Consider the following 26,488-nt stretch of genomic DNA (forward strand, 5'->3'; position numbering starts at 1 on the left):
GAGGTCAAGGTTTCATTTGCGTGAACATAGTATCACAACAATGTGTGTCTAAGCGTTCTAACCGGCTTAAGCTACGTGTTAAGAACCATCACAAGTGTGCAAACACCATGTGAATGTTAATATGAATTCTACACGTTATAAAGAGTGTTAACGGATAAACATAAGGTATTTTTGACCAAGTTGGAAGAGATCAAGCACAACTACAGCTCATCTGACATTAAAAGAGCAAAAAGAGCAGTGGATATTGCAGACAAAACTGGATAACTCTTTTTTTGTCGGCCACTAGACAACGAACAGCATCTGTTAAAACTTCTGTGATTAGTCTATCCAACCACCAGAATTGCCTCGACCGGTGGAAGATGAATGTGGTCCAGGTGGAAATCCAGGGAAGTTAGCTTGGTCCCTCCTTGCTCCATGGATGTTGTAGTCATATGGATCACTTCTTCCAGGAAACTGGCCGAACGGGACCTGACTAATGGGCCTTGCATAGTTTGTCATATCAAGATGTGGAGCATACCGATCCATTACTGACAATGCAGGGCCATAGGAAGGGGGAGTGTATAGATGAGAATGTCTGAAACCTGCATCTGAAACAACCATGGAGTTTCTATCTCTCTGCAACCATTCATTCTGATCTTGGGAACCATATAACCTTATCTGTGCCCGTATATCGGACTCTGATGACGTACCATACCTGTGAATCTCATTGAAATAAGTATTCATACTCAGGGGGTCTCTATTATCATGATGTGTTGGCCGTATTTCTGCGGTTTGAGCTCCATAATCATAGTGACCAACCCCACCACTTTGCCAGCTATGTTGATTGCGATTGAACATATTTTCTCCGGCTGCTGGGGATGTGTACTTCCTAGCAATATCATCAATGTTGTCATTCACAAGATTTTTGGAAATGTCATTACCTCCCGCTTTAACAGAAAACTCTACTCCAGAAGTAAAATGTGAGTCTCTTTCCGGTGGAGCTACAGATGATGGTTCTAATGGAAGATGACTTGGCGTATTTCTATTCTGATCGGGTGAGATGCTCATGTCTGATAACTCAACATTGTTCTTCCTCTCTTCCTGCGCCTGACCCTTTTTCTTTCTTCTCCTTTTACGAGAAACAGTGCTAGCATGTCCGGGAGAGATCTTTCTCTTGGTACTATCAGAGCTTTTATGATTTTCATCTCTAGCTTTTTTCTCTTCTAAAGTGGCATCCCTCACCAAAATTTCAGCTTCCATATGGTCCTCTGCTGGAAGACTATATACTAGCTTCTCTGATAAAATTTCTTTTCCGAATGGAGGCCCCTGGTCTTCGACTATGTGTCCCTGGCGTGCAGCTATTCTTTTGTGCTTCACTGTCCAATCGTCACGGCTCCACAGATACAATGGAGGTGGACTCAAATTCCATTGTTCCAATTGATTATCATTCACATCAACAGAGCCGGGCAAGTAGAATGACTGAAGAAAAAAGATTAGATACAGGTCACTCAAGGGCATAAAAGGCATTCTCATGCTTTACACCAGACAATCCAGATGTCTACATACCTTGCCTGAGAGACTCTGACTATCTTCCCATATTAAATCATATTTACTTTGTTTCTTATCAAGTCTGTTAATAAGGAGAAAATGAAACATTACACCAGAAATTTACTCCAAAGATAATATCAAAAAGAAAAATACGCAGAAAGAAGATGATACCAAAAAAGTAAAAGTTGAAACAAGATGATAAGGATTAAAGATGGGCAAAATTCAAAAGGGCAGCCCTTTTCCAAAATAACATCAGAAGGGTGTTTCATCCTATACTTCATCTCAATATGGGCATTATTCCAGCACTATTTTAGCACGTTTGGTCAAAACTATTACAGTATAGAGCAAAATTACTTTAATTAAGTCAAAATCACTACACATGCAACACTGTTATATGAACAATACTCTTATTTCAACTTGGTCAAAATTGCTCTCAGTTCAATCTTGTAGCAATTTTAGTCAAAACTATTACACGTACCAGTTTTGACCTACGTAAAACAGTGTATAACAGTTTGACCAAAATTGCTCGTAGCAGTTTTAACCAACACAGCTACAACAATGCTGGAACAAGGATATTGTGGATGAAAAAAGGGATGGAGTGCCCTTCTGATATATTTTCAATATGTGGCACCCTTTTAACAATAACAAAAATAAGGGGCTCCCTTCTAATTTTTGGCCATTAACAAATGTACCTTTCAGTCTCCTTCGGAACTATAAGAATAACCAGCTTCGGCTTGAACTTTAGTGCATGATCTATGAACTTATTGGCAAGCGCTGCTTTAACACCAAAAGGGGGGTTGAGACCCATGATCTGTTTCAAAGATTTAAGTAACTCGACAAATGGAAAGTAATACAGCTTTTGCTGAGCTATACTTGATAGACATATGATGTGTTTTTAATAAAGAGTATTTACTTTTGGTAGTATAACATTATTACTTCATTTAGTATGAATATAAGTACTCTTCTAGGTTTAGGAAAATCTTGTCAATGCTTTAAGTGGGAGACAGGTGAATTTGATATGACGACATAGCCTCCCTTCCCCTCTTGAAAATCCAGACTTCCCCCTTCTCCACCTTTTTTCCCCAACAGTCACTCTTTCTCACTCCCCTTTTCCTTCAACAATGAGAAAGTATCATTTCTCTCTACCCTCTCTGTTAGCTAATTTAGCAAACACCATGAAGCCCTGACTTAGCACCTCCCTCTCAAGCACAAACTTGTTCGTATGATCATTGCACTAGACCACAAACTAGGAGTAATCCTAGCAATCATGTGTTTATGCACTTTGTCACCAGGAAACACCTACATATCCGATTGAGAACTCAAAGCAGCCCCTACAACCCTACCACATCCACACTACTTCCTGTGCCCCACCCACAAGCTCATCTTTGCCTTCGATTAGCATATGCACATCTCAACTTACAATAGCTACCTGTTCCTTCATGATAACTTCTAATCCAACACCCTATATGATTGGTTGTCACAATCTTACACGCCCTAATAGGAAAGGAACTAAGGACCAATATCAAGTTGGAGTGCTACCCAAGTGAAGCTCTGACAGTGAACCCTTCATGTGCGCAAATAGCCTCAATTGACTCACTACAAAAGGATACCTTCTTGGACCTGAACCAGTTTCATTTCGAGCATAAAAAATGCATGAACCAAAGCCCGACCTTATTTTACAAGAAAAAAATCCTAACTAAAAAATATTCAGGCAGGTTCTGATTTCAGCCTTTTCAGGTTTCTGAATTTTTCAGAATTTTTGAACGTTTTCTTTTGGGAATTTTAGGTTTTATAAAAATTGTCACTTTATGGTGAGGATAAAATACAATTAATGCACAGATCATTTATTATTATTTTTGTCTTCATTACCACTTTATAATTAATAACTATATAATACATAATTATATATTCATATGTATAATTACATAAATAACTAACTGGCTTGAGTCAGTTTCTTCTAGTTTTATATAAAAACCGAAATACCTAACCCAAAGCCAGAATACATTTCACGTCTTCAAAATCCAAACAAAACACCATTAAAACCCAAGAAAACCTCAAGTTTTGGTTTGGTTTGGTTCTTTTTTTCATTCAATTCAGGCTGGATATTTCTAATTTTTTACCCCTACTTAGAGAATGTCTCTCTTCTAGCATCATCCTCATTCTCTTGAATAATATTTTTCCAACAATATTAACACCATCACAAAGATAAGTATTTTTCTTGCAACCCTTCATGATTTATCACTTTGTCTATAAAAACTTCAGAATCCTAGGGTATCCTTAATTTGAGCAAATAAAGGAAGAAGATATAAATTCAAGAAGATTTTTCATCATGTCTGGCAATCAACTATTTTGAAGATCTAGATCATTGCATTCATGAAAACCCTCGACCATTATAATAATATTCCATTGTTATGTCAGTTTATTTTTCCATTAGTATTTAACAAGTTGGACATAGATAATAACTATACTCCAACTTGAGAGAGTGCTAGTTCCCAAATGAAGTATTTATTTTTTGGGTATTTGGTCAAATCCTATACGTGGTGTAATAGTTTTCTTTTAATTACAAAAACATAATTATATTCTTCTAAACTTGTGAAATATCTTACCAATTTTGATCCAGTCGGCAATTCATGTGGTTTCACAGTCATCCAGTCTCTTCTTTCAAAATTGAAATCATTCTGTGAAAAACAATCATTGGTAAGTCGTACAAGAAACTTAACATAGCAATACAAATAGATATTCAAGTCGGCAAACGATTCCACTACATAAAGAAAATGAAAGAGAAGAATATACTTTTGTAATAATTACTTGAGAAGTGTTTCTGTAGCCATTCCTAACCAAATTAATCCAAACAGGGCATTTTTAAATTGCATTCAATCTAAACTAGTTTCGTCTAATTGCAAAAACAATCTCCTCTCTCCAAGCAAAGAGCTTTTTTCCATGACTCAGTGCAAGCCAATCAAACAAATGCCGGAACAACTTTTAGGTCACCAAGGTTTAGAATGGGCAGCAGCACAATTCTAAATGTTACTCCAAACTAGAAACCAATGTATGATGGAATTTTGCACAAGGTAAAAGAATCTTAATTGTGATCAATTAGATTATGAAAATTTTCTATCAATCATGGCCATCCTCCCTGTTCGTGTTTTCTCATTATCTTTTCCTCCTCAGAACATATTATAGTGCAAAGAAGTTCAAATTGATCAACATAGCTCAATGAACCATACATTCTTTCTAGTTCATCACAATTCAGTAAGTTCTGATGTTAACAGACCCAACTGGTTGGCTGGTTGGGTCTAACATAGCTTCTTTATTATTATGCATAGTAAGTCTAAGGTTAAATTTCACTTTTCTTATTCTGATAGATTATAGTAAGCTACTGAGTGACTTCTATATTTCTAATGTGACATAAGCTGTAATACGATAATGGTACTCATGTTATATCCTAAAAAGAAAATTATTTCTCCATCAGCACTACAAAAGGCAAATTACCAACACACATAGCATGTGCACATGCAAGGGTAGGCAAATAAGAAAATCTACCTATTTTTGTAAGATGCATTCCATGGATTTCTCCATCTTGGGATTGTACAATAAAACCTGACTTTAAACCTAGTCAAGTTGTGTGAAGTGCTAACTAGACCTATGCCAAAACAATTTCTCAAGCTACATTACCTTTTGCCCAGCTTACAAATAACTTGCTGCATCAAACAAACATTAAAATTGATGAATGTTCTTTAACTAAAAAATGAAAATGCAGCACATACAACATTTAACAAAAAGAGAGAACAAAATCACTTAAGAGTAAAATTGGCCCAGCACATGTAGCCAAGCAAAGATATATTTAGGACCCGAAACTACTAGTTTATGAAAGCAGAGGTATCTCAAAGAAGTCTTTGAAAATCTTTGAGATTTGAGGAATAAAACATGAAGTGACATGCCTACAATTATATAAACATAGGTAGAATACATATCAGAGCAAGTACATATTACAAAGATCAAAAAAGAAAACTGAAGAAGACATTTTTATTTTTCACTTCTTACCTTCGGTTGTATGATATCATAGTTCTTGAAATTGCATTTCTTTCCAGCAGAATCAAGCTTTTCTTTCATTAAAATGCTGAAATCATTAGCACCACAGCAGAAATCAACCACCTGGAGATAAGCTTACACATTAAAGAGGTGACTTGTTTTAGGAGGGGATCTATCATTCTATGCTGCAATAATAAATTAAGCCATCAGAATGGCAATACATATTAGTCTTCACAATTTTGTAGCTGTGGCTAGAAGGACAAAGATTATAGGGAAGATCATCTTCTCATAAAACAAATTAAACTAAAGGTGCAAACAATATAATTTATACATAGCAGAAATTTCAACAGATGGAGTCATACAAACAAAGGTGTACATATTACAGTCAGACTCAGTTTTATTTTAAAATTATTATCACTGTATCCTTAAAATTAGGTCTCCATAAAGCCTACAAAATAAGAGCCTAGCTCAAGGGAAAGTTACCTAGGAGGGGATAAATGCCACAGGCCATGCTAGATTGGGGGTCCATGACAGCCTGGTTGTCACTATATTTGCGAGGTATTTCTTTCTAAGAAGATTTTACAGCCCACTCTACCGAAGAAGCATATGATGATAATTTCATGCATTTAAAAAGATTTCATTAAACTAAACTATATAATCAGTGTGAGCATAATCAATATCTATCTCCAACTCGAGGAGTGCTAGACTAGTTTATGATAACTTGCTGAACTATTTTACTCATTACTTAATTACTTGTTTCCTCTATGTATAAGTTCTATTCATAACAGTCTTATGTCAAGTTGCAACAACGGCATGATAGCTTTCCCCATGAAGGGAACCCACATCAAAAGTATAGTCATATTAAAGTAGCGAAGTAAAATTATCCAAATGTAATCATTTCAAGGTGGTGGATCTCTCTTTCTATGAGCATGTGATAACAACCCATACAACGTGTCACTACATTGACAATTCTAGAGCAAAATTTAAGCCACCAACATATAAAATTAGCAGAACTACTTCCCAAAATCTTGCTCAAATCCATAAGCTAACTTCAAGACTCATTACATCTTTCTGAATGAAATAAAGGTAAACTAAGAGTTAATAAAATACTTTCATAACTGCAACGACCAACAAGAAACTTACCGTATCACCATCCTGAACATACCACTGCATTTTATCTACAATCTACATGAAAAGAGCAGGTTAATGAGGACAAAAGAAAGTACCATCGACATAATGAAGTAAATAACATAGGAAGGAAACCCAGTAATTATCCACTTAATGACATAAAAAAATCAGACATGTAGATATTTTGCATTATAAAGGTAGGAAGTTAATTATTGATCTGAATCACTAAAACTGCACACGTACACAAACCCACAAGAATTAACTCCAATGTTATTAGTTTACATTAATAATCTCAGGTATTAGCTGTACTAAATTTACAATAGAATATCGAATCCAGATAATATTTTCTTGTAATAACTTGCTCAAAGAACATGGAAATGTGATTTTCTCCAAGGAGGTGATAATCTCAGAATAATAACTAGTTACATGGTGTAAAAATTACAAGTTCCTATAAAAATTATACATAATAAAACATAGAACTAAAATACATTATTTGATAGCATACATACAAAATGCAATGTATACAACAACAATAACAACAACAACAAAGTCTTATCCCATTAGTGGAGTTAACTACATAATGCAAGACAAAAATTTTGTATTCCCGCTATGATGTTCGAATTAATATGTTAAAATAAAATCTGTATTATGAAATATATACACACACATACTTTTATGCTCCTTTACGGTAATTTAATAGTGGGAGACAAAAAAAAAAATCCAATAACACCATCTCATCAATTGATGTAGCCATTTAACTTAATATTTACATATGTCAATTAGATAGAAATTCATAATCAAACCAACATGCCAATTAATAGGTAGATGAAGGAATGCAATATAATGTATTTATATAAATGTAGAAGAATAAAATATCACTTTATGATGCTACGAACAAAAGATAAGAATTGCAAAGAAGAAGATGTTAAGTTGGATGTGTAGACATATAAGGATGGAGATAATAAACGAGAACATTAAGAGAGAAAGTCGGGCTAATGTCTAATAAGGGAAAACTTCAAGAAACAAGTTTAAGATATATATATATATATATATATATATATATATATATATAGGTACTAAGGCGTCCAATAAATGTCCTAATTAGGAGATATGAGACCATCATAAATACTCACATTAATAGAGGAAGAGGGAGACAAAAGAAACATAGTTAGCAATAACAAAACAAGATAAAATTTATTTAAATATAGATGAGGATATGCTAGGAGATTGAGATTTGAGGCGTAGGAGAATCCATATAGCTAATTCCAATTAGTGGGATAAAGGCTTTGATTGTTATTATTGTTCAATTATACTATTTAAGATTTATTGTTGTTGTTGTTCAACAATACTACACAACCTTTAAGATGTATTTGATTCACTAAAAATTAATTTTTTCCTTGCATCATGAAAATAAAAATGTTTACAAAAAAAAAGCTATTTATTAGTCTTATTTTGACTCCTTGAGAGGAAAAAAACGACGAGTGCACGAATCTTCTGCTAATGTGGGTTTTGGGAAAAGAAAATAAACGATATTCTCACGCAAAGGTTAATCAGTGATTCTTAGAAACAAGAAAAAAAATAATCTGTTTCTTAGAAACAGGAAAAGAATAATCTATTTTTATTTGATTCACGTATTTCTTGAAATTTTGTTAACATTTATATATTCATAAACAATCTAGTTTTATGAAGATATATGTGTACTTGATGAAAAAAAAATCTAGCTTTATTGCTTTCGATAGAGCTTGATAGGTAATGGTATCCATGCAGTAAAAATCATGTAGTAGAAATACAACAACAACTAAGTTTTATTCCACTAGGTGGGCTTGCCTATATGGATCATTCTACATCATTGGGTTCTTATCCCCTAATATATCATTATCTATACTTAAATAAATTTTATCTTATTTTATTGTTGTTAACCAAATCTTTTTTTATCTTCCTCTTCCTCATTTGATATGTGTATTTGTCATAGTTTCACATCACCTAACCGGAGCATTTACTGATCGTCTAAGTCCATGTCTATACAATCTTAAACGCATCTCTCGAAGTTTTCCCTCAATAGATGCAACTCCAACTTTCTCTCAAATTCTCTCATTTCTTATTTTGTCCATCCTCGTATGCCTACACATCCACCTTAACATCCTCATCACTGCAACTCTTAGTTTCTGCTTATGTGTTCTAGTCATAGTCCAACATTTAACGTCATATAACATAGCAAATCTAAACGTTATTTTGTAGAATTTCCCTTTAAGTTTTAAAGGTACTTTCCAATGACAAATAACACCCGACACCCGACATCTGACGCCCTCCTCCATTACAATCATCCTGTTTGTATTATATGTAAGACATCTCTATCAGTCTCTCCACTATTTTGCAAAAATGATCTTAAAAACCTAAAGTTCTCAATTCTATACAACTCGTTATCTCCTATCTTAACAATTATCTCATTATATCTAATATTGTCAAACTTAAATTTCATATATTCTGTCTATATTCTACTTAGCCTAAAACCTCACTTTTTGTATTTTCTACCAAAATTTTAGTTTAGCATTTACTCCTTGGGTGTCAAAAATGAACTCGACCTGTCAACCCTACCCAAGTCGATCTGAAAAAAATTAGGTTCGGGTTGAAGGTTTTGGGGTTGATTTAGTTTTGGGGCAGGTTTGAGTTGACCCCGATTGACCTAAATTTAGGATTTTTTTTGTTTATATCAAATTTTAGATGTTTTATGTATATAAATAACATAATGTAGTATAACAATGATAAAATATTGAGATAAAAGTAAAGAATTATAGGAAAATAACAGAAACAAAGATTTTTTCAAGTTGGACGAGTTATTCGGGTTATCCAGGTTCAAGTTTAGGATTTTCGAGTTGAGTTCAGGTTTGGGTTGGGATTTTTTTTGATAATTGATCTTTAACTTGACCCAAATCCACCCAACCCACCAGAATTGACACCCCTACCTTCACATGTTTCATCTACCAAAACAATATCATCTGCAAACAATATGCACCACAATACTGTATTTTGAATGTGTCTCGTGAGTTCGTCAATGATTAATGTAAACATACAGGGACTTAGAGCTAATCTTTGATGTAACCTTATCTTTATTAAAAATATTTCAGTTAATCCGCCTGAAGTCTTTACTCTAATCATTAGATCATCATACATATCCTTAAATAGTTCAATATATACTGCTAATACCTTGTTTTTTTAGAATTGTTCATATAATTTCTCTTGGGATTCTATTATAATTTTTTTCTAAGTCAATGAATACTATACGTCGATCGTGCTTTTGCTTTTGATACTTTTCAATTAATTGCCTGAGAAAATGTATAGCTTTTATTCGGAACCTTCGAGATATAAACCCAAATTGATTTTCAGTGATCGTGATCTCCTTAATCTTTTTCCTTTCTCTTTCCTAAAGTTTCATGGTATGACTCATTAGTTTAATATCCCTATGTTTTACTTAGAAACTTCTATACATCTACGGAATATCATCTAGTTTAACGGGTTTTCCATTTTACATCTCATTTAAAACTTGTTCTATTTTGACATTTGAATTTTATAATAAAAATTTAAATTTCTATATTCATTTGACCTGTTTAAATTACCTAAGTTAAGTTGTTATCTAAACCTTCATTAAAAAATTAATAAAAATATCACTTCCACCACTCCTTTATTTCTCCATTTATACCCTATTGCATTTATCTTTAATACATTTTATTTGGATAAGATCTCTTGTATTCCTCTCTCTCTCACTTTAATTATTCTATAATGTCTCTTTCCCATAAATTTGGTATCCAATTTTTGATATAACTGTTCCAAAGTTTCTTCTTTGCTTCATTCACTACTTTTTTAGCCTCCCTGACTTTCTTAGCCTCTGTATATTTTTTAAAATTTTCCTCATTCTTACATATATATAAATAATTTCTTATAGGTTATTCGTTTTTCCTTCATTTTTTCTTGTACTTTCTCGTTCCACCACTAAGATTCCTTACTTGGTGGTGCATGCCCATTTGACTCACCGAGTACACTCTCAGCTACTACTTTCAACTTTGATACCATCTTATTCTATGTTGTATTAGAATCACCGTATATTTCACCAAATGTTTAGTACTTCTACCTTCTCCTTAGATATATTTTTCTTTCCATATTTTAACTTCCACCACTTAATTCTAGGAGTCGTGTATATTCCTTCTATTGATACTATAATTGAGGGGTATATCCAACACTACTAAACTATGTTGGATAGTTAAGTTTTCTCCAAGGATAACCTTGCAATCTTTACAAATCTTTCTATCCCTCTTCCTAACCATAAGAAAGTCAATTTGTGATTTATTATTCCCACTTTTGAAAATGACCAAGTGTATTTCTTTTTTCTTAAAAAAGATATTATCTAGTATAAGGTCATATGCTATCGTAAAATCTAATATAGTTTTCCCTTCTTCATTTCTTGTTCCAAACCCATACCTCATGTACCCACTCATATTCTTAATTTTTCACTCCGACATGATCATTTAGATCGACTCCTATTAAAATCATTTCATTTGACGGAATGTTTTGTAATAGTTTATCTAGGTCATTCCAAAACCTTAATTTGGTATCTTCATTTAATCCTACTTGAGTTGCATATATGTTAATTACGTTCATAGTTTCTTTCGTCACTACTATCTCGAGAGCTATAATTCTATCCCCCTTTCTAACTGCTACAACTTCATTCTTTAATGAACTATTTACAAAAATACCCACTCTATTTCTTGTTTTATTCTTTCCTATGTATTATAACTTAAAAATCGAGTTCTCTATCATTTTTGTCTTCTCGGCAACTCATTTTGTCTCTTGTACATACAAATACTAATTCTTCTCCTAATCATCATATCTACTACTTCTATTATTTTATAGTGAGAGTTTCTATGTTCCATGTTCCAAATCTTAAACTATTAGTTTTCCTATTATATTTGTTCTTATCCAACTTATGGTGTGAGAACTCATGCATGTTTAACATTACACCCAAGTTCTCATAGAGATGTAGTGGTCCTTACTGATATATTACGGTCGGATCTTGCAACACGAAGTCTTACATATTCACCACTACACCCGAATTTTAGAGATATAGCAGTCTTTGCCAAGACTAGAGCTGTCAAACGAGCCAACCCATGGCGGGGCGGGTCGGTCCGTGGCGGGTCAACCATTTGGCGGGGCGGGGCGGGGCGGGCCGACCCGTCAACTTGGCAGGTTGAAAAATTTCCAACCCAACCCAATCTAAGGCGGGTTGCGGGTTTGGCAGGCCAACCCGCGGCCCATTAATTTTTTAAAAAATAAAATAAAATGTGTTTTATATTCTCAACGTTTTACTTCATAAATGTTTCATTAACCAAATGTATCCATAAACATGTGTTTTACATATAAATGAACACAAACGAGTAGTTATGTGGGATAAAAAGTATTATTTTTATTTCAAAATTAGTACAAAGAAAGATAATAAATTGACAAAAAATTTAGCTTATATGTGTTTCTCAACCCGCGGGCCAACCCAAGCTCATCGCGGGCCAACCCGCGCGGGTCGCGGGCCTAGGCGGGTCGGCCCGTGACGGGCTTGGGTTGATAAAATTCCAACTCAACCTGCTTAAATTGTTTGGCGGGGCGGGTCAACCCGACGGACCCAACCCAAATTGACGACTCTAGCCAAGACGTTATAGTCAGACCCTGCAATACGTTCCTTCCGAGAAATAATTTCGCATTAGCACAATAATTTAATTGATTTTTCATTGAACATTTGTCATAATTTAACATTGGATGGTAATCTAATGTCACCCTCCTTTATTCGGGCTTGAAACATTTGTGATAGTTCCAAATCATATAGTAGAAATAGCATTTAAAATAGATGTAGATAGATGTAGCAAATGAAATATCGTTCCGTGTCACCTAGCACGGATGGTTTTTACCGTTCCGTCGAAGGCAAAACCAGCACGTCACGAGCGATCGTCACGAGCAGCAAGGATGCATCGTCGGACGCTTCCAGTGTCGCTGAAGGCGTCATGGGGCACCTGAAGCTTCACAGGCGCCAAAGGCGTCACGACGCGACGTTTCTAGCATTGCCAGAAGAGTTGCGGAACACATCCAGCGCTGCCGAAAGCGTCAGGGGACACTTCTAGCACACGCGGGCGTTAAGGCGTTTAGGTTTAGGGTTATAAGGCGTTTAGGTTTAGGGTGACTATGCAAAATTAATATTCCAATTTAAATAAATTAAACAATTACTACTTAAGTGTGATATTTGAAATAGATTTTCAATAACCTTAATAAAATTATCTCAATGAAATATAACAAATATATTTTAAATTTAAAAACATAAAAAAATTTATTAAATAATATTCTGAAATTGTTTTTAATGTTTTTTTTTTTTTTAATTCTAAAAAAATTTAAAAATTCTAATAAATCAAATTTATATTCTGATTTTTTAATTATTTTGTATTTGTTTACTATTTTAAATATATATTATTTAAATTATTAATTAATTAAAAAATAAATAGTTAATTATATAATTATTATATATAAAATAATATTTTGCATTAATTTATATAATAATAATTATTTAATCTGTACACTGGAGAACTATAAAGGTTACCTAAGCAAAATAGTACAAGAACCATGGTTCTTCCATCTGATTCACGTCACTCCTTTTAGTATTAGTAAGGTAACATACTATGATGTAACAATTTTAATTCGAGTTATTGATAGATCAATTTTCATTAAAAAAATATATTTAATTATTTTTTCTAACAATATTAAGTTGTTTAATAATGGAGAACTTATATAAAATCAATATAACTTATTTTTAAATTATACACAATAAATATATTTATCTAATAATTACTATATATATATATATATATATATATACCGAAACCGTGTCATTCCGGCCTGGGATCGATACATCAGAACGGGTCGAGATTTTAAACCTTCGATAGATGTGGATATAGAGAGAAGAGTAATGCAAAGAAGCTATTGTATCATGTATCAGATGCAATTAACTGCACCAAAGCACAACTATTGTAAATTACTTACCTGTTTAAGCTTGTCTACATTAGTGAAATGACGACCAAAAGATGTATATCGCATTCCATGGAGAAAAGGTGCAAGATAAACTCTAAGCCTTTCCTGAAAGAAAGAGACCAAACGTCAAGATCATCTTTATTAAATCAGGCTCTCAATCTCTACAGCTGAAGCTTAAATAATGCTCCTATAGAATCATTGCCACTGCAACCAACTTATTTGATGATAAAAGAGTAACAATGCCTTCCATAATAGATACAATAGAATCAGACCCACCCAGAATAGATAAAGTTTGTCACAAATATTGACGTATGGCAATGCCAGAGTACATAAACATTCGTGAACAAAATTAATTACAGTAAAAAAATGCAAGAGAAAGCATTCTTAATGGGGAAAATCCAAAAGATCCAAGATTGTCATAATCAAACAATCCCAATAAGGATCAGCTAAGATGGATAGAAATCAGAAAAGAAGGATCCTATTTTGGTTGAGAATCAGGCAACTTAGGACACTGTTATGTGGTACACTAGAATCTTAGGAAACTGACAAAATCAACTCACGTCCAGACGAATTGATTGGAATCCAATGAAGCTACAAGGGCCAAACAAATTGGCTAAGATTTCTCTAGAGAAAACAGTTCTAACCTGAGAAAGGGTACAGGAAAGTGAAAGGAGATGTAATGATATAATGATAAAAAAAAATTTAATGATAATAATAGTAATAAAAGAAAACCAGAGAGAGAGAGAGAGAAGCAAAAAAGACTAAATGTTTTAACTATCAAGTAATTTTTACATCAGCACTAATCAAAATTAAATGCATTAAGTACTAAGTAAAATGAACATTGGATATATGAAATGTATGTTTGAGGGAAAAAAACGAAGATAAGATGAATGTAAAAGAAAAGAAAATTTTCAAGGCGACAATTTTAGATACCTCACGTTCATTATTCGATAAAGGCATCATTAATAGGGAGAAAGAGTGAATAGTTAAAAATATAGAGACTTTTGGAATCTTCATTCTTGGATGGTTGTGTACTCCTTAATCTAAATGGAAAATTTTATAAAGTTGTCATGCAACCATCAATAGTTTACGTATTAGACTCTTGAGTTACAGAAACTACATTTGAAATTTTAATGGAGAAATGAAATTGCTTATATGGCTGTTGTGAGGTTATTTAAAAAGGAAATATAACGCCATTAACAACAATTATCGGAGAATAATGAGAAGTATCTTTGACAAATGATAAAACAAGAGAAATTTATTTGAGATGATATATGGACATATTCAAAAATGACCCACAATATCTTTAGTTAAATGAGTTGCATCAGTCCAAAAGGAAGGAAGATCTAAGAAGTTAGAAGTAAAACACCAAAGAAAAGTCACCCTAACATAATAAAAATAATTTAATTAAATTGAATATTTCTAGTAGCAATGCATCAAGCACAAAGGAGGGATAAAATCCATCATACATATAGCATACCTCAAATAATTAGGACAAACAAAGGCTTCAAGATGAAATTATAGATCTTTTGTGTGGTATCAATCAATTGATTGAGATCTATATCACATTAAAAATACTGAATACAAAGCATACAATGTTAAGTTGATGTAAATACCCTCCATTTGATCATCTGCCTTAGTATCTCAGGTTCACATACAGCTTTAGCATCCTCCACAGAACCTCCTTTCTCCAACTTTTGTAATGCTGTACGAATAGCCTACAAACAGAATCCTAACCACATTAATTTGAAAAATAAAAAATGGTAAAACAATTACTTTGGCTCAGATACTTTTATGGTCAATTATGTACCTCAACAGAACCCTCAACCTTGCCTAGCGTAATGCTCTTATCAATATTGTGTCTTGTACCACTGCCATATGAATGAGTAGATGGCCTTGGATATTTTCTAATTATATCTTCCAGGCTTAAAGAAGATGAAACCTGTTTGAATATCTCTGAAGCCCTTCACAATGGTATTCATATTAGAAAAATATCAGTCACTAGGTTGACAATAATTAGAGCTACATTTAGAAACAACAGACAGTATCAAATTATGTTATGTGGAATGAAGTAGATAGATACTTTGTAATTTATTATATGAAAAAAAATGACTCAGGCAAAGGGAATTCCTTCACCGCCAGAATTAGCTGTATAAAAAAAAAACTCACTTGAAATAGCATCATGGCATTATGAGGAGTTTTGAAACAATTCTTTGGCCAAAAGGAAAACAAAGGCTTACCGTGCTTTTGCTTCATTATCTATACTAGGGAATGAACTTGGTCTTTTTGCAACTATGGAAGAAGAGGCCGGTGCTATGCGCTTTGACTCTTCTACAGGAATCTTACTGCCGGCAATAGTTTTCTCATATTTGCCCCGTTCATGCCGTGAACTGGCAATTGACATCTGCTCTTTCTTCTGAGAAACAACTATCCTCGCAACTTTTTCGTTGGAGCGATTTCCCTCTGAACTAGCCACTTTGACTGACTTTAAAGTTACCTGGTTTTTTCTCAACTCACTAGAAATTATACTTTTCTTTTCTGCCGATGCTTTAACTTTTCTTTTTTGCAAATCTAAACGTTTTTTAGTCTCTGGATTTTGAGGAAATATAATATGATTTCTAATTGGAGTTCCCAGTTCTTCATTGATGTGGTGTTTTCTGGAGAGGAAAAAAGGGAAAAGAAAAAGTAAAATAACAGAACTTACAAAAGTTCTTGAACCAGGAAAAGAACACAAAAACAGACATACAGGCAATATATCAAGGTTCGATTAGGAAGAAGACCATCCCAAGCCCTTTGTTCGATATCCTCATTGTTTTCGAATGCTATCTTCCTGCAATTTTCAATTAGTAAAGAAAATAAAATGCATTCTCTTATCTCATTCATGATCCATCTCTATAGCATAAAACACAGAGTTACCTTGGCAAGCACTTTCTGTGATAAGATTTTGGACATCTTCTGCACATTGCAAATTGCATATCTTTAACCTCCTTGTTTTCTCCTTGTTTGCAAACAACACACTTGTGAACAGGGCATGCAAAGGACTCCCCAGCAATTATTTTTGTTTGAAACTCAGAGGCTTCACTTTCACTATGAGGAAAAACCCATTCTGCAACGCACTTTGGGTGGTAAAAGTGACCGCATGTTGCAGAAACACAAGGATATACCTAGACAAGCAAATAAAAAAAAGAAGGAAATAATGAATTATTATTAGTAAGTGATATACAAAAGTCATGCATTTGAGACAAGTAGCAATATAATAGAATGAGAGATTGGCAATATCCAGAGAAACATAATAAATAATGCACTTACAGCTACCTCTTCATGCCAGCATTTGCAACTCTCTTGATAAACACAAGACAGGAGAGACAGAATAGATATGAAGAAGACCAAACAAAGTCACAAGAAGATAACCAGATCAGAAGTTGAAATGAATTTGTAAATACCAAGTAGACTCAGTGAAAATAGGATGATCCATACGGAATTAGAGGTGTTCCCTAAAAGTTAAATTGAATAGTAATGTAGGTTCAAGTCAAATATTTGATATTTCAGCCTAAAAGCATTATGCATTACACCTACAGGTTGTGGCAGAGTATTTTGTTTGAGACATAGCATATCCTACTCAACATAAAGAGGTAGAAGACAGAAACCAAGAGCAATCAAGTGGCGGTGGAAACGGCCTTGACGATGACGAAGATTGTTAACTTAATAAATTTCATGACACTGATTTAGAATAAGAAGAGAAAATATGATATTATAAACGCAAAGGATGAAGGATGAATTAAAGAGTTATAATAAACATATGGAAGATGATGAAAATGCTGAATGTTGACAGCCATGACCTATTTGAAGCTTATTATTAATTGTTATACAGAAATTTGTATGATATCTAGTATATTTTGGAACTTGGAAATATGATGTTTGATGATGATAGAATAGATTGATGATTTAGAACCTAAGGTGATGTTTTGCTTAAGCCTTTGTCATGAACTTGTATGCTGCTTTGCTTATGAGGATAAAGTTTTTTCCGCTCTAATATTCACATGTTTAAACATATTTTGGAGTTAGATGGCTGCTGAAGATTTATTTCAAATTTGAGAAACAAGTGTCCAATTTTTCACTTTATTTGTGAGTAATAATAGTGAAATTAAATTGCAGGATCTTATGGTATGAATCCATGGAATCCAAACTATATAGGGAAGAGAGTCTAGCTACATCTGTGATAATTGAGTTAATTAACAATGGACGAACATTCTTATCTATAAACATCAGCTTAGTTTAAACCATATCAACTAGATTATACATAAATATATATAATGAAATAGACGTTTTTGGGTGGTAAACTGTGCACCAATTGTAGTGTATTGGCATTCCATGTAATCACACAACTTTTTAAAATTAAGTTCCCCCAACCCACCAAAAAAGAACTAGCAAGATCTAATGGGTAAAAGATTTAGCATTCATAAATTGGTGGGGGCATTTAGAAATAATTAAATTTCAGAGACATTATGTGAAAAAGGAAAAAAAAATCCTGCAAGTTACTCACACTTGGGAATTGGGATCTTTGCATTTCACTAACTTCTCACATCAATTAAATGTTCAAAGCATACTAAGCTTAGTGTGTCATAAAATCCAACTAGTTAGCTAGTAACAGTATAGATATTGCTCAAATCTCGTGTCATAAATTAAACACGCGCAGCTGTTTTACACCGCAATAAAAATTGAAATACCTTGTTTGCATTGGAAGCTGCATAATAGGTATGGAACAAAGAAATGGCAACAACGAGATCCCAATATACAGATCAACATCCCATTCCACTTATAGGGAATAGCAGTATCAGACTGGAACCAAAATTGTTCAAACATAGAAGTATAATTAAAAAAAACAAATCCATTATAAGATACCATATTACCTCGGCGCCATTTGTCTTGTCAGATGAGCCTAGTTTGCCACAGCAAAAGCATTGATGCTGCTTATATAAGCAGTTGTTGCATAAGAAGTTCTGAATCAACTGTGTAAAATTTTACAATAAAATTATAAGAAAACCATAGGAAGAAGAGAGCAGTCCATTAACAGAATTCCTGAAAAGTCCATTAACAGTACCTCAACATCTGCTGCCGTTGCGAAACCAAGAGATCTACACAATGAATCTTTTCCAGCTGACTTGTAGGCATGAAAGGAACGCAAACAAGGTCCATCACAGCTGCATTATAGTTTAAATCATGCTCTCCAAAGACAAAATAAGATAGAGAAATCTAGAAATTTAAAACTTAGGAATGCATCATGTTGGACCAATCTTTTATTAAATCTACCCAAATAATAAGCATGTGTGACTCATAATTGGTATACAATGCTATTTTGCATGTGTGACTCATAGAGCAATTGCTTACAAGAAAAAAATAATAAGCATGTTAGTACCCCGATGGTTGAGGGGGAGATCATTGGAACCCCAAGTTATTTGGCCACGATTTTAATGTTTGGATAAAAGGATTTAAGTTAGGTCGTGCATTGTTACCTAATGTGTGTTTATTGTACTGGAACTTAGGAATACACAGGATCACTCGATAACTCATGGTCTGTTGAAGTACAAAAAAAAAGATGGTATAGGACATCTAAGGGACTAGAGGACGAGGAAAATCAGAGATGGATGTACCTAGAGCAAAAGACGCAAGCATGCGAAAAGAATGACACTGAAAGAGAATCAAGGAGCTCGGTGTATCTAAGGGACGAGGGGCTTAACAGAAGAGTACATCGGTCGAGTTAGAAGGAAGCACAGGAAGTAAGCGGGAGGACTCCGTGCGTCCGAGAGACAAGAGGCTTAGCAGAAGAGTACAACGGTAAAGTGAGAAGAAAGCAAGATAAGTGAGTCAAAGGACTCGGTGCATCCGAGAGACGAGAAGTTAGGTGGAAGGTTGCATAGGTAAGCTGTTGAGAGATGAGTTGAGTCAATCTGTAATTGGGCAATGTAGAACTCAACTTAGGCGGACTCGACTTTAGTGGACTTGAGTCAAAGATTATCCAATCCATCGGAACTTTAGTTGACTAATAATGTTTTACAAGTGATCTAAGACGACTCCGTTAGTAGATCCAAGCAAGGTGATCAATTGATTGGAAAAGGCTTCCAATCAACTAAAAAGGTGGCAATTCAATCAGTCGTGTGATCCTGATCAAACGAAGGCTATGCAGTTAGAGATCTAGATTAACCGAATGTTCGGTCAACCAAAAAGGGTGTCTAGTCAACTAGAAGCTGCCACAATAACAACTTTCGATAGACGAGACACTTTACTGGATGAAGCTAATGAAACAAGTCAGACCCATGAGGTTGATCAGAAAAGGTTTTGGTCGACCGGAACTAACAACATGTCGACTGTAGTGAATAACAAAGCACCTCATAAAGAGAGCTTGTAGGTAAGATCAAAAGGCTCGAGGCATAGCACAAACACACAAAATACAAAAATTGCATTTCTCTTTCTTAAGCTTTTAGTGTCTTTAGTTTCTTGTATTATTTCATCTGTTGTAATGAGAGGTTTCTCCATTTTGGCATTTCACCGAAGAAGAGAAAGCTAGTGGATTTCGTGTGCATAGGCTGTGGACTAGCAAGAGTTCTGCACCACATAAATCATTGTGTCTCTTGGTATGTGTGTATACTCTTATATTTGCTTATGTATTAACAAATGTGTGTTTGCCCTTGCTTAAAACACAGCAAGAAAAAATAATTTTGCTTTGCAGGTGCACTATTCACCCCCTCCCTCTTTAGCGATCCTAACTTAAGAGTAATCAACACCCTATCACAACATGCACCCACAAAGCATGAAATATCAATAATGCTTTGGTGCCATATTGTGTGCAGAACTAAAGATTGGATAACAAGTTCAAACACTGATGTCAGAATCTCTCACTTAAAATCAATTCACCATCTAGTAGAATTTTTCTATCAAGTAAAAAATGATAATTATGTGCCACTCTATCAATGCAAAAAAACTTCAGTTTTGTTTTCATAAAAATGATCAGCATTAAGCATTCTTCTAGCTATCTCCCACAAGACCAAGCTAGCACTCTTGGCTTGAAATTTCAATCAAGAAAAGTAACAGCATATATGGAGGGGAAAACACTCATATAGAACTTTCTAATAGAACATGGACTGTCATGTATAAGCTTCTTGATAGCGTGATGTACTTTGTCTCCTACCCTCCCTCCCTCTCAATTTGCTCAACCTATTTTGTGTGGAATCAAACAATTGGTTCACCTCTCTTGTTTTCATCTCATAACCTTAAAAAGAACCATCTCATCCAAGAAGCTTCAACTTCTCAAACTGTGCCGCAATTTCTATCTTTGATTGAAACAATATATCTTGCATATGTTCCTACGTATATTAACAGGGAGATGAAAGAAGGAAGGAGATGACAAATATATACTTAAGTTCAAATGTTGTGTTCCATCTAAAATGATACAGTTTACTATCCTGTATAGACACAAACTAAAAAATAGCATCCTTATCTCAATTCATCTTGTCCTTTGTTGTAGCATGTTAAGGGGTGTTGAGCATGATAAGATAAAGCTTGATGCAACAGCGCAAGAGACAAAATACTGAGTAGTATACAGTAGAAGATTTCAAACTCCAAACAATTCAATAAGTCACATGACTATGTTTCAAGATCTGTATTTATTAAATAAAAAAAACTGTTCTTGATATAGAACAATAGCACTAAAAGGCAATGGAGTAAGAATATTACATTAGAACTAAAAATGGAGAGGATTAATTTCATATGATATAATGAGCAACTTGCAATAGGGATCAAGGGATCTGAATCATAGAAAAGTGACACAAATTATTTAGACATTTTGAAATATTTTATTTCTTTGTTATCATGACAACATTAAATGAGCATTAATAATTTTTTTAAAGAAAAAAGGAACAAAACTGCATACCACAAAATGTTACCACCATTGTCACAAATTGCGCAGACTGAATCATATAAATCAGAGTTATCATCTTGTTCTTCATTCACAGCATCATCACTTGGACCTTCATCCACCTCTCTTGGGCCTTCATCCTCATCATCATCAACAATAAACGATTGCTTCACATCAGAAGCATCTTGACCATCCTGAAAGTTTCATTTTGCCAATGAATTAATGTGATTTGAGATCACTCTAAAACTAATACAAAGGGAAATAGTTTATCCAAATATAACCATGATCAGCACCAACCTCACTAAACCTTTTCCTCGGCTTGTCCATGAAGAACCCTTGAAACAACTGTTCAAATATGAGCATCAAGAGAACTCTAAATAATAACAAAAATCTCATAACCCTTGTAGTTTATACTCTTATTCAAAATGACCCTCTGAGTTTTACAATCACCAAAACACCTGAGTTTTAAAACTCTTGCCATTTCAAACAAATAAAAAGTGACATGACACACACAACATATCTGTTACATCACTATTCCATTAGATGAATTAACAACGTTGGTTGAGGATGAATGACAAGAGTTTGAAAACTTCAGGATAGTTTAATGATATTGATATTCCAGCAGATGGTTTGAAAGAGGGTAAACTTAAGGGGATAAAATGAAAATTTCCCAAAACAATAAGATACTATTTAACCAAAAAATATTTGTGTAATCTAAATGATTTGAGGGAAAAAAAACTCTTCCAAAAACACACATTGATAGCAAGTGCAAATGATGCAACATGAACACACTCACATACTAAATTGATGCACCAAAATTAATCTCTCAAATCACACAAAAGATTGAAAGAAAATGATGAAACACCCATGTGTCATTTTAGCTTCTTTGGGTAACATGACTAAGTTATGCTTTGTGAATCTAAATTATAGTTAGTATCTAGTTGATTAATTTTTAAAATGATCAGGTCAGCAGGAGGATTTGGAGGATTTTCAAAGCTTGCATTAAAAGGGTTTTTCTAAAATATCATCATCAAAGAGACCATCTAAGGTTTCATTATTAAATCTGAGGTGTCACCAATGGGTTCTCCTAAAATGCTATCCAAAGGTTTGCTTCACGTTAAATCATAAATGGATTTTTTAACGCTCATCTTTTTAATTACAATTAAAAGTTTTTTAATTAGGAATGAAGAATAAAAGACTTTGAATGTTGCCTTTAAATTTAGTTCTCTTAATGAAAATTGTTTTAGGTTTACAAATTTATTAGGTGATTATCTTTTAAATGAATGATGGATTATGCTCATGAAACAAATAATGGTGGTTTGAACATTTTACCAATCTTCTCTAGTGACAATGAATTTGTTGTTGTTAAATCATGCACATTCAATAGAGAGCATATTGAAGTAAGAATTGTAAGAGAACAAAGTAGAAGATCAAAAGTTGCGAATGGAGAGTACAGTAAGAGAAAAAGGGGTGATTCAAGACAAGTAGGGAGAATAAAGAGTGGAGGAGAAGAGCCCTGAGGGAAGAACTCAAGAAGAATTAATTCACACTGGACATCACATCCTAGATACAACATTGCATGTCTTGTGTAGGCATTAGACAACAACAACCTACTTAAAAGAAATTGGCTACTAAATCCATTGAACAAACCCATCACTTGCTTGATCATTAGTTGCTTATAAACCTACATCAATTGTATTTCCAAAACATCCAAGTTGACCAAAGCAACAAGACTTAATCAACTTATATGCTAGCTAAAACTAGCTATGAGCAAATTCAAGTCAACAACCATCACCTACACCAATTAACACTCCATTCTACCTAAGTCCAACTGCCTCCTTGACTTCCCTAGGTTTGAATTTCAGATATCTTCTCCAACCTGAATCCAAACTAGCTATAAAACCCTCCAGTGTTAAGGTTAAACTCCTTAAAGTCATAACAAACACAAAACTGAAGTGGACATATAAGAAAGATCATCAAGAACACCACAATTATTACTGAAAGAATGCCCAAGATATAACTACTCTAGTAATCTGGCTTTTGTATGTTCAAATTTTTGTTGTCTTAACCAAACGTATTGGAAGGTAAGAACATACTTAAACAACTATTTCAGTCAATTGTGAAAGGAAGAACCTAATAAGAATACTTTTGATCTTGTTTGAGCAATATCCACAGTGGAAAAGAATCCATTTTAACAATTGTGAAAAAATTGCAATCAACAAAATCTAGTGGTGATACGATGCCATTTTCATATTCTGTATAGAAACAACTTTTTTATATTGAACTATGTGGTTGTACCTGTCCCATAATTTTCATAAGATGAATGTCAAATTAGGGAACAAAAATTATGCAAAAACCATGATGTGAAACCCAGTATAAATCATCCAGAATAACTAGCCATTAAGAAATGAAAACAACTGATTATAGACAAAATAAGTTGAGATGCATGTGCAGCATACTACAAAAGATAAATATCAACAAAAGGTACAATAATGGGTGACCAATTAGATGAAGCTTTATATATATATATATATATATAATACGAGAAAACAAGTTGAGATGGTATGCAATATTGACATATTTAGAGGCAATCAATAGATTTTATAATCGGACAAGTTGAATTGATTAGAATGAAAGGTGTGATTGATAGAGGGGTATAATTGATAAAGGGAGACTAATGAAAACTCGAGATGACATAATAAAAGATAATTTAATTGAATAGTATTCCTAGAGCTCAATGGAAAGATAAGATTGGTATAGCTAACCCCGAATAGTTCGGATGGGCCTACTATGACGACAGATAAAATCTGGTAGTTGTGACCCAATTAAAAACTCTAATGCCAAATGAAATATTACCAAGGAAAAGATACCAAATGGACTAATAGTTATGTCTAACAACATCTTCTTCAATAAAAAAATATCTTTGCACTGTCTTCTTTCAAACATTAACCAAATAGGAGAACATACCATCAATATAGCACATAGTTAAATGAAGATACGAAACCAAGTGTTCTAAATTTCCCTGTGTACCTCTTAATTGGATCTTATTGCTCAAAAAATTAACCCACATAAATAACTTAACATGAGATGCTAGGATTATCACTGATATGAGTATATGTTTGTCCTAATTTGGGGTTAAATATGTGAATTCTTTCTGTCAATTAAGATTTGTTATATCACTGATAATATCCGGATCATATACGTCATTTTTTATTACCTTTACTAAAGTTTATTTTGTCTCTCTCTACCTTTTACACCTTTCATTCTACTCAATTCAACATTTTTTACTATAGAATTTATTAGCTGACATTGAATATGCTCTGTCAATGGATCTATGATTACCCAATCCTCGCCATCCACCTATATTAGTCATTATCTTCTACCATAAAAAGGTGCTATCATCAGAGACAGTGGATGCTCTCATTACAAAATCAATACATAGATAAAAGACTAATATATAATTTGTACCTGTGAATTTGCTAAAGTTTCATCTCTCTCATTAAATAGTTTCATTAGAAAAACATGTTCCCTGGCATCATTGTGAGAAGGCCTAACCTCAAATGTGCTGCATAATACAAAAATCTCAGGAAAAATGAGAAAAAACAATACGGCTAACAACATTTAATTGAATTTGGAAAAAAAAAAAAACTACCTGAAAACAGTGCGTAAATGTTCCCAAAGGCTCCTTTCTGTAGCTTGTGGGTTTTTCCTCAGAAAATGAAGCAAATGCACAGTGATCATTATTGTCCTAATGGTGTCCTCATAGTAACTGTTTCTAGGTTTCACAAGACTTATCCACTTTTTGTCTTTAGAAAGGACCATAATCTTGGGTTCCACATCTTCAAATACCAGCTTCCAGCCAATAACTTGTTTGTAGACTTTCTGAAGGCCACCATCAGTTGTTCCATGCAAGAAAACAGCATTGTCCGCAACTTCCTGCTTCAGCCCGTCATCGAAATGGAGAGGTAAAACTGAGAACGAAATAGGTGACTCATCGTCATCTACAAAAAAGTAATTTGCAACGGACTGCGGCGCAACCTCCTCATCATCGGAGTCTTCAAGAGACGCCATTATCCACGGAAACTGTAACCCCTTGGAACACCATGAAAAAAAACAACCAAAAATAAAATAAAATACAGGTCTAAATGTGTGAATAAAAATCAATTGAACAAGGAAAAAAAACTCGATATTTTCACTTTCCCAAGTGTGCCCTAGCAAACTGAGAACCTGTTCCAAAATCTCTTCTTTAATTTACAAGAAAAGAGCAAGTACAATGAATATGTCAGTCGTCTTATAAATTCCCGGACCAACAATCCTTTGTTCTAAGAATCACAGAAAAAAAATGGCTGAACCCTAAAACCGGCTAGAGGAAACGACTCGAGCATGCGATAAACATCCAACTACGAATGAGATAGGAACATGAGTTGTGAGAAGCAAAAAAGCACAATCAAGAGTAAAAAACGAAGAAAACCCTACGAGGAAGCAGATTAGGCGACGCGGCAATCAGCGTAAACCTCGGCGAAGCGGAGCCGAGAACTGCTCCAGAAATCGGCGACGAGCAAATTCATTCCTTTTATTGAGAGCACGATAAAACCGTTGTTCCTCGATGCCATTGAACCGCAGTTTCAGAACCAAACCGTAAGGTTTTGGGTCATCGGCCCATTAAACGAACCGGTAGATCAATGGTTCGGATTTAACGAAATAAACCAGCAGACCAAATCATAAATTTTTATATTAAATTAAAAATCAACCCAATTAAACTTACTAAAAATCAAAAATCATATATAAAAAATAACTAATATAATCTATTTTGTTATTACACTTTGCGTTGAG

At 33.9% G+C, this 26,488-nt stretch overlaps 1 protein-coding gene across 2 annotated transcripts; it reads right to left on the bottom strand.

Moving 5' to 3' along the window:
• Positions 1-110: 110 nt before the first annotated feature.
• On the bottom strand, positions 111-26,249 carry LOC122002877 (protein ENHANCED DOWNY MILDEW 2-like). 2 transcript variants are annotated; one of them, XM_042558244.1, is made up of 19 exons: positions 26,132-26,249; positions 25,308-25,747; positions 25,124-25,220; positions 21,953-22,000; positions 21,671-21,849; positions 18,845-18,944; positions 18,654-18,752; positions 16,660-16,907; positions 16,490-16,573; positions 15,984-16,400; positions 15,554-15,707; positions 15,360-15,461; positions 13,756-13,848; positions 6,703-6,744; positions 5,572-5,682; positions 4,134-4,205; positions 2,220-2,338; positions 1,546-1,609; positions 111-1,458 (listed from the first exon to the last, which is right to left on the bottom strand). In XM_042558244.1, the coding sequence occupies exons 2-19, from the start codon at positions 25,724-25,726 to the stop codon at positions 319-321; spliced, it is 3,588 nt and encodes a 1,195-aa protein (XP_042414178.1). In that variant the 5' UTR covers positions 25,727-25,747; positions 26,132-26,249; the 3' UTR covers positions 111-318. The 2 variants fall into 2 exon arrangements, with proteins under 2 accessions (XP_042414178.1, XP_042414179.1); XM_042558245.1 differs by having other exon boundaries at positions 25,308-25,738; positions 26,132-26,218.
• Positions 26,250-26,488: the final 239 nt, after the last annotated feature.

This window comes from Zingiber officinale, chromosome 7A, assembly GCF_018446385.1.
Source record: "Zingiber officinale cultivar Zhangliang chromosome 7A, Zo_v1.1, whole genome shotgun sequence".
In the NCBI taxonomy this organism is placed as follows: Eukaryota; Viridiplantae; Streptophyta; class Magnoliopsida; order Zingiberales; family Zingiberaceae; genus Zingiber; species Zingiber officinale.

Bases quoted from the DNA above. Each gene is read 5' to 3' on its own strand.
- LOC122002877 (XM_042558244.1), bottom strand. From the start codon at position 25,726: ATGGCGTCTCTTGAAGACTCCGATGATGAGGAGGTTGCGCCGCAGTCC. The intron at 22,001-25,123 runs GTACAAATTATA...ATATTTGAACAG, and splicing joins AAACTTTAGCAAATTCACAG to TTGTTTCAAGGGTTCTTCAT. The intron at 18,945-21,670 runs GTATGCAGTTTT...ACTATAATGCAG, and splicing joins AATGGTGGTAACATTTTGTG to CTGTGATGGACCTTGTTTGC.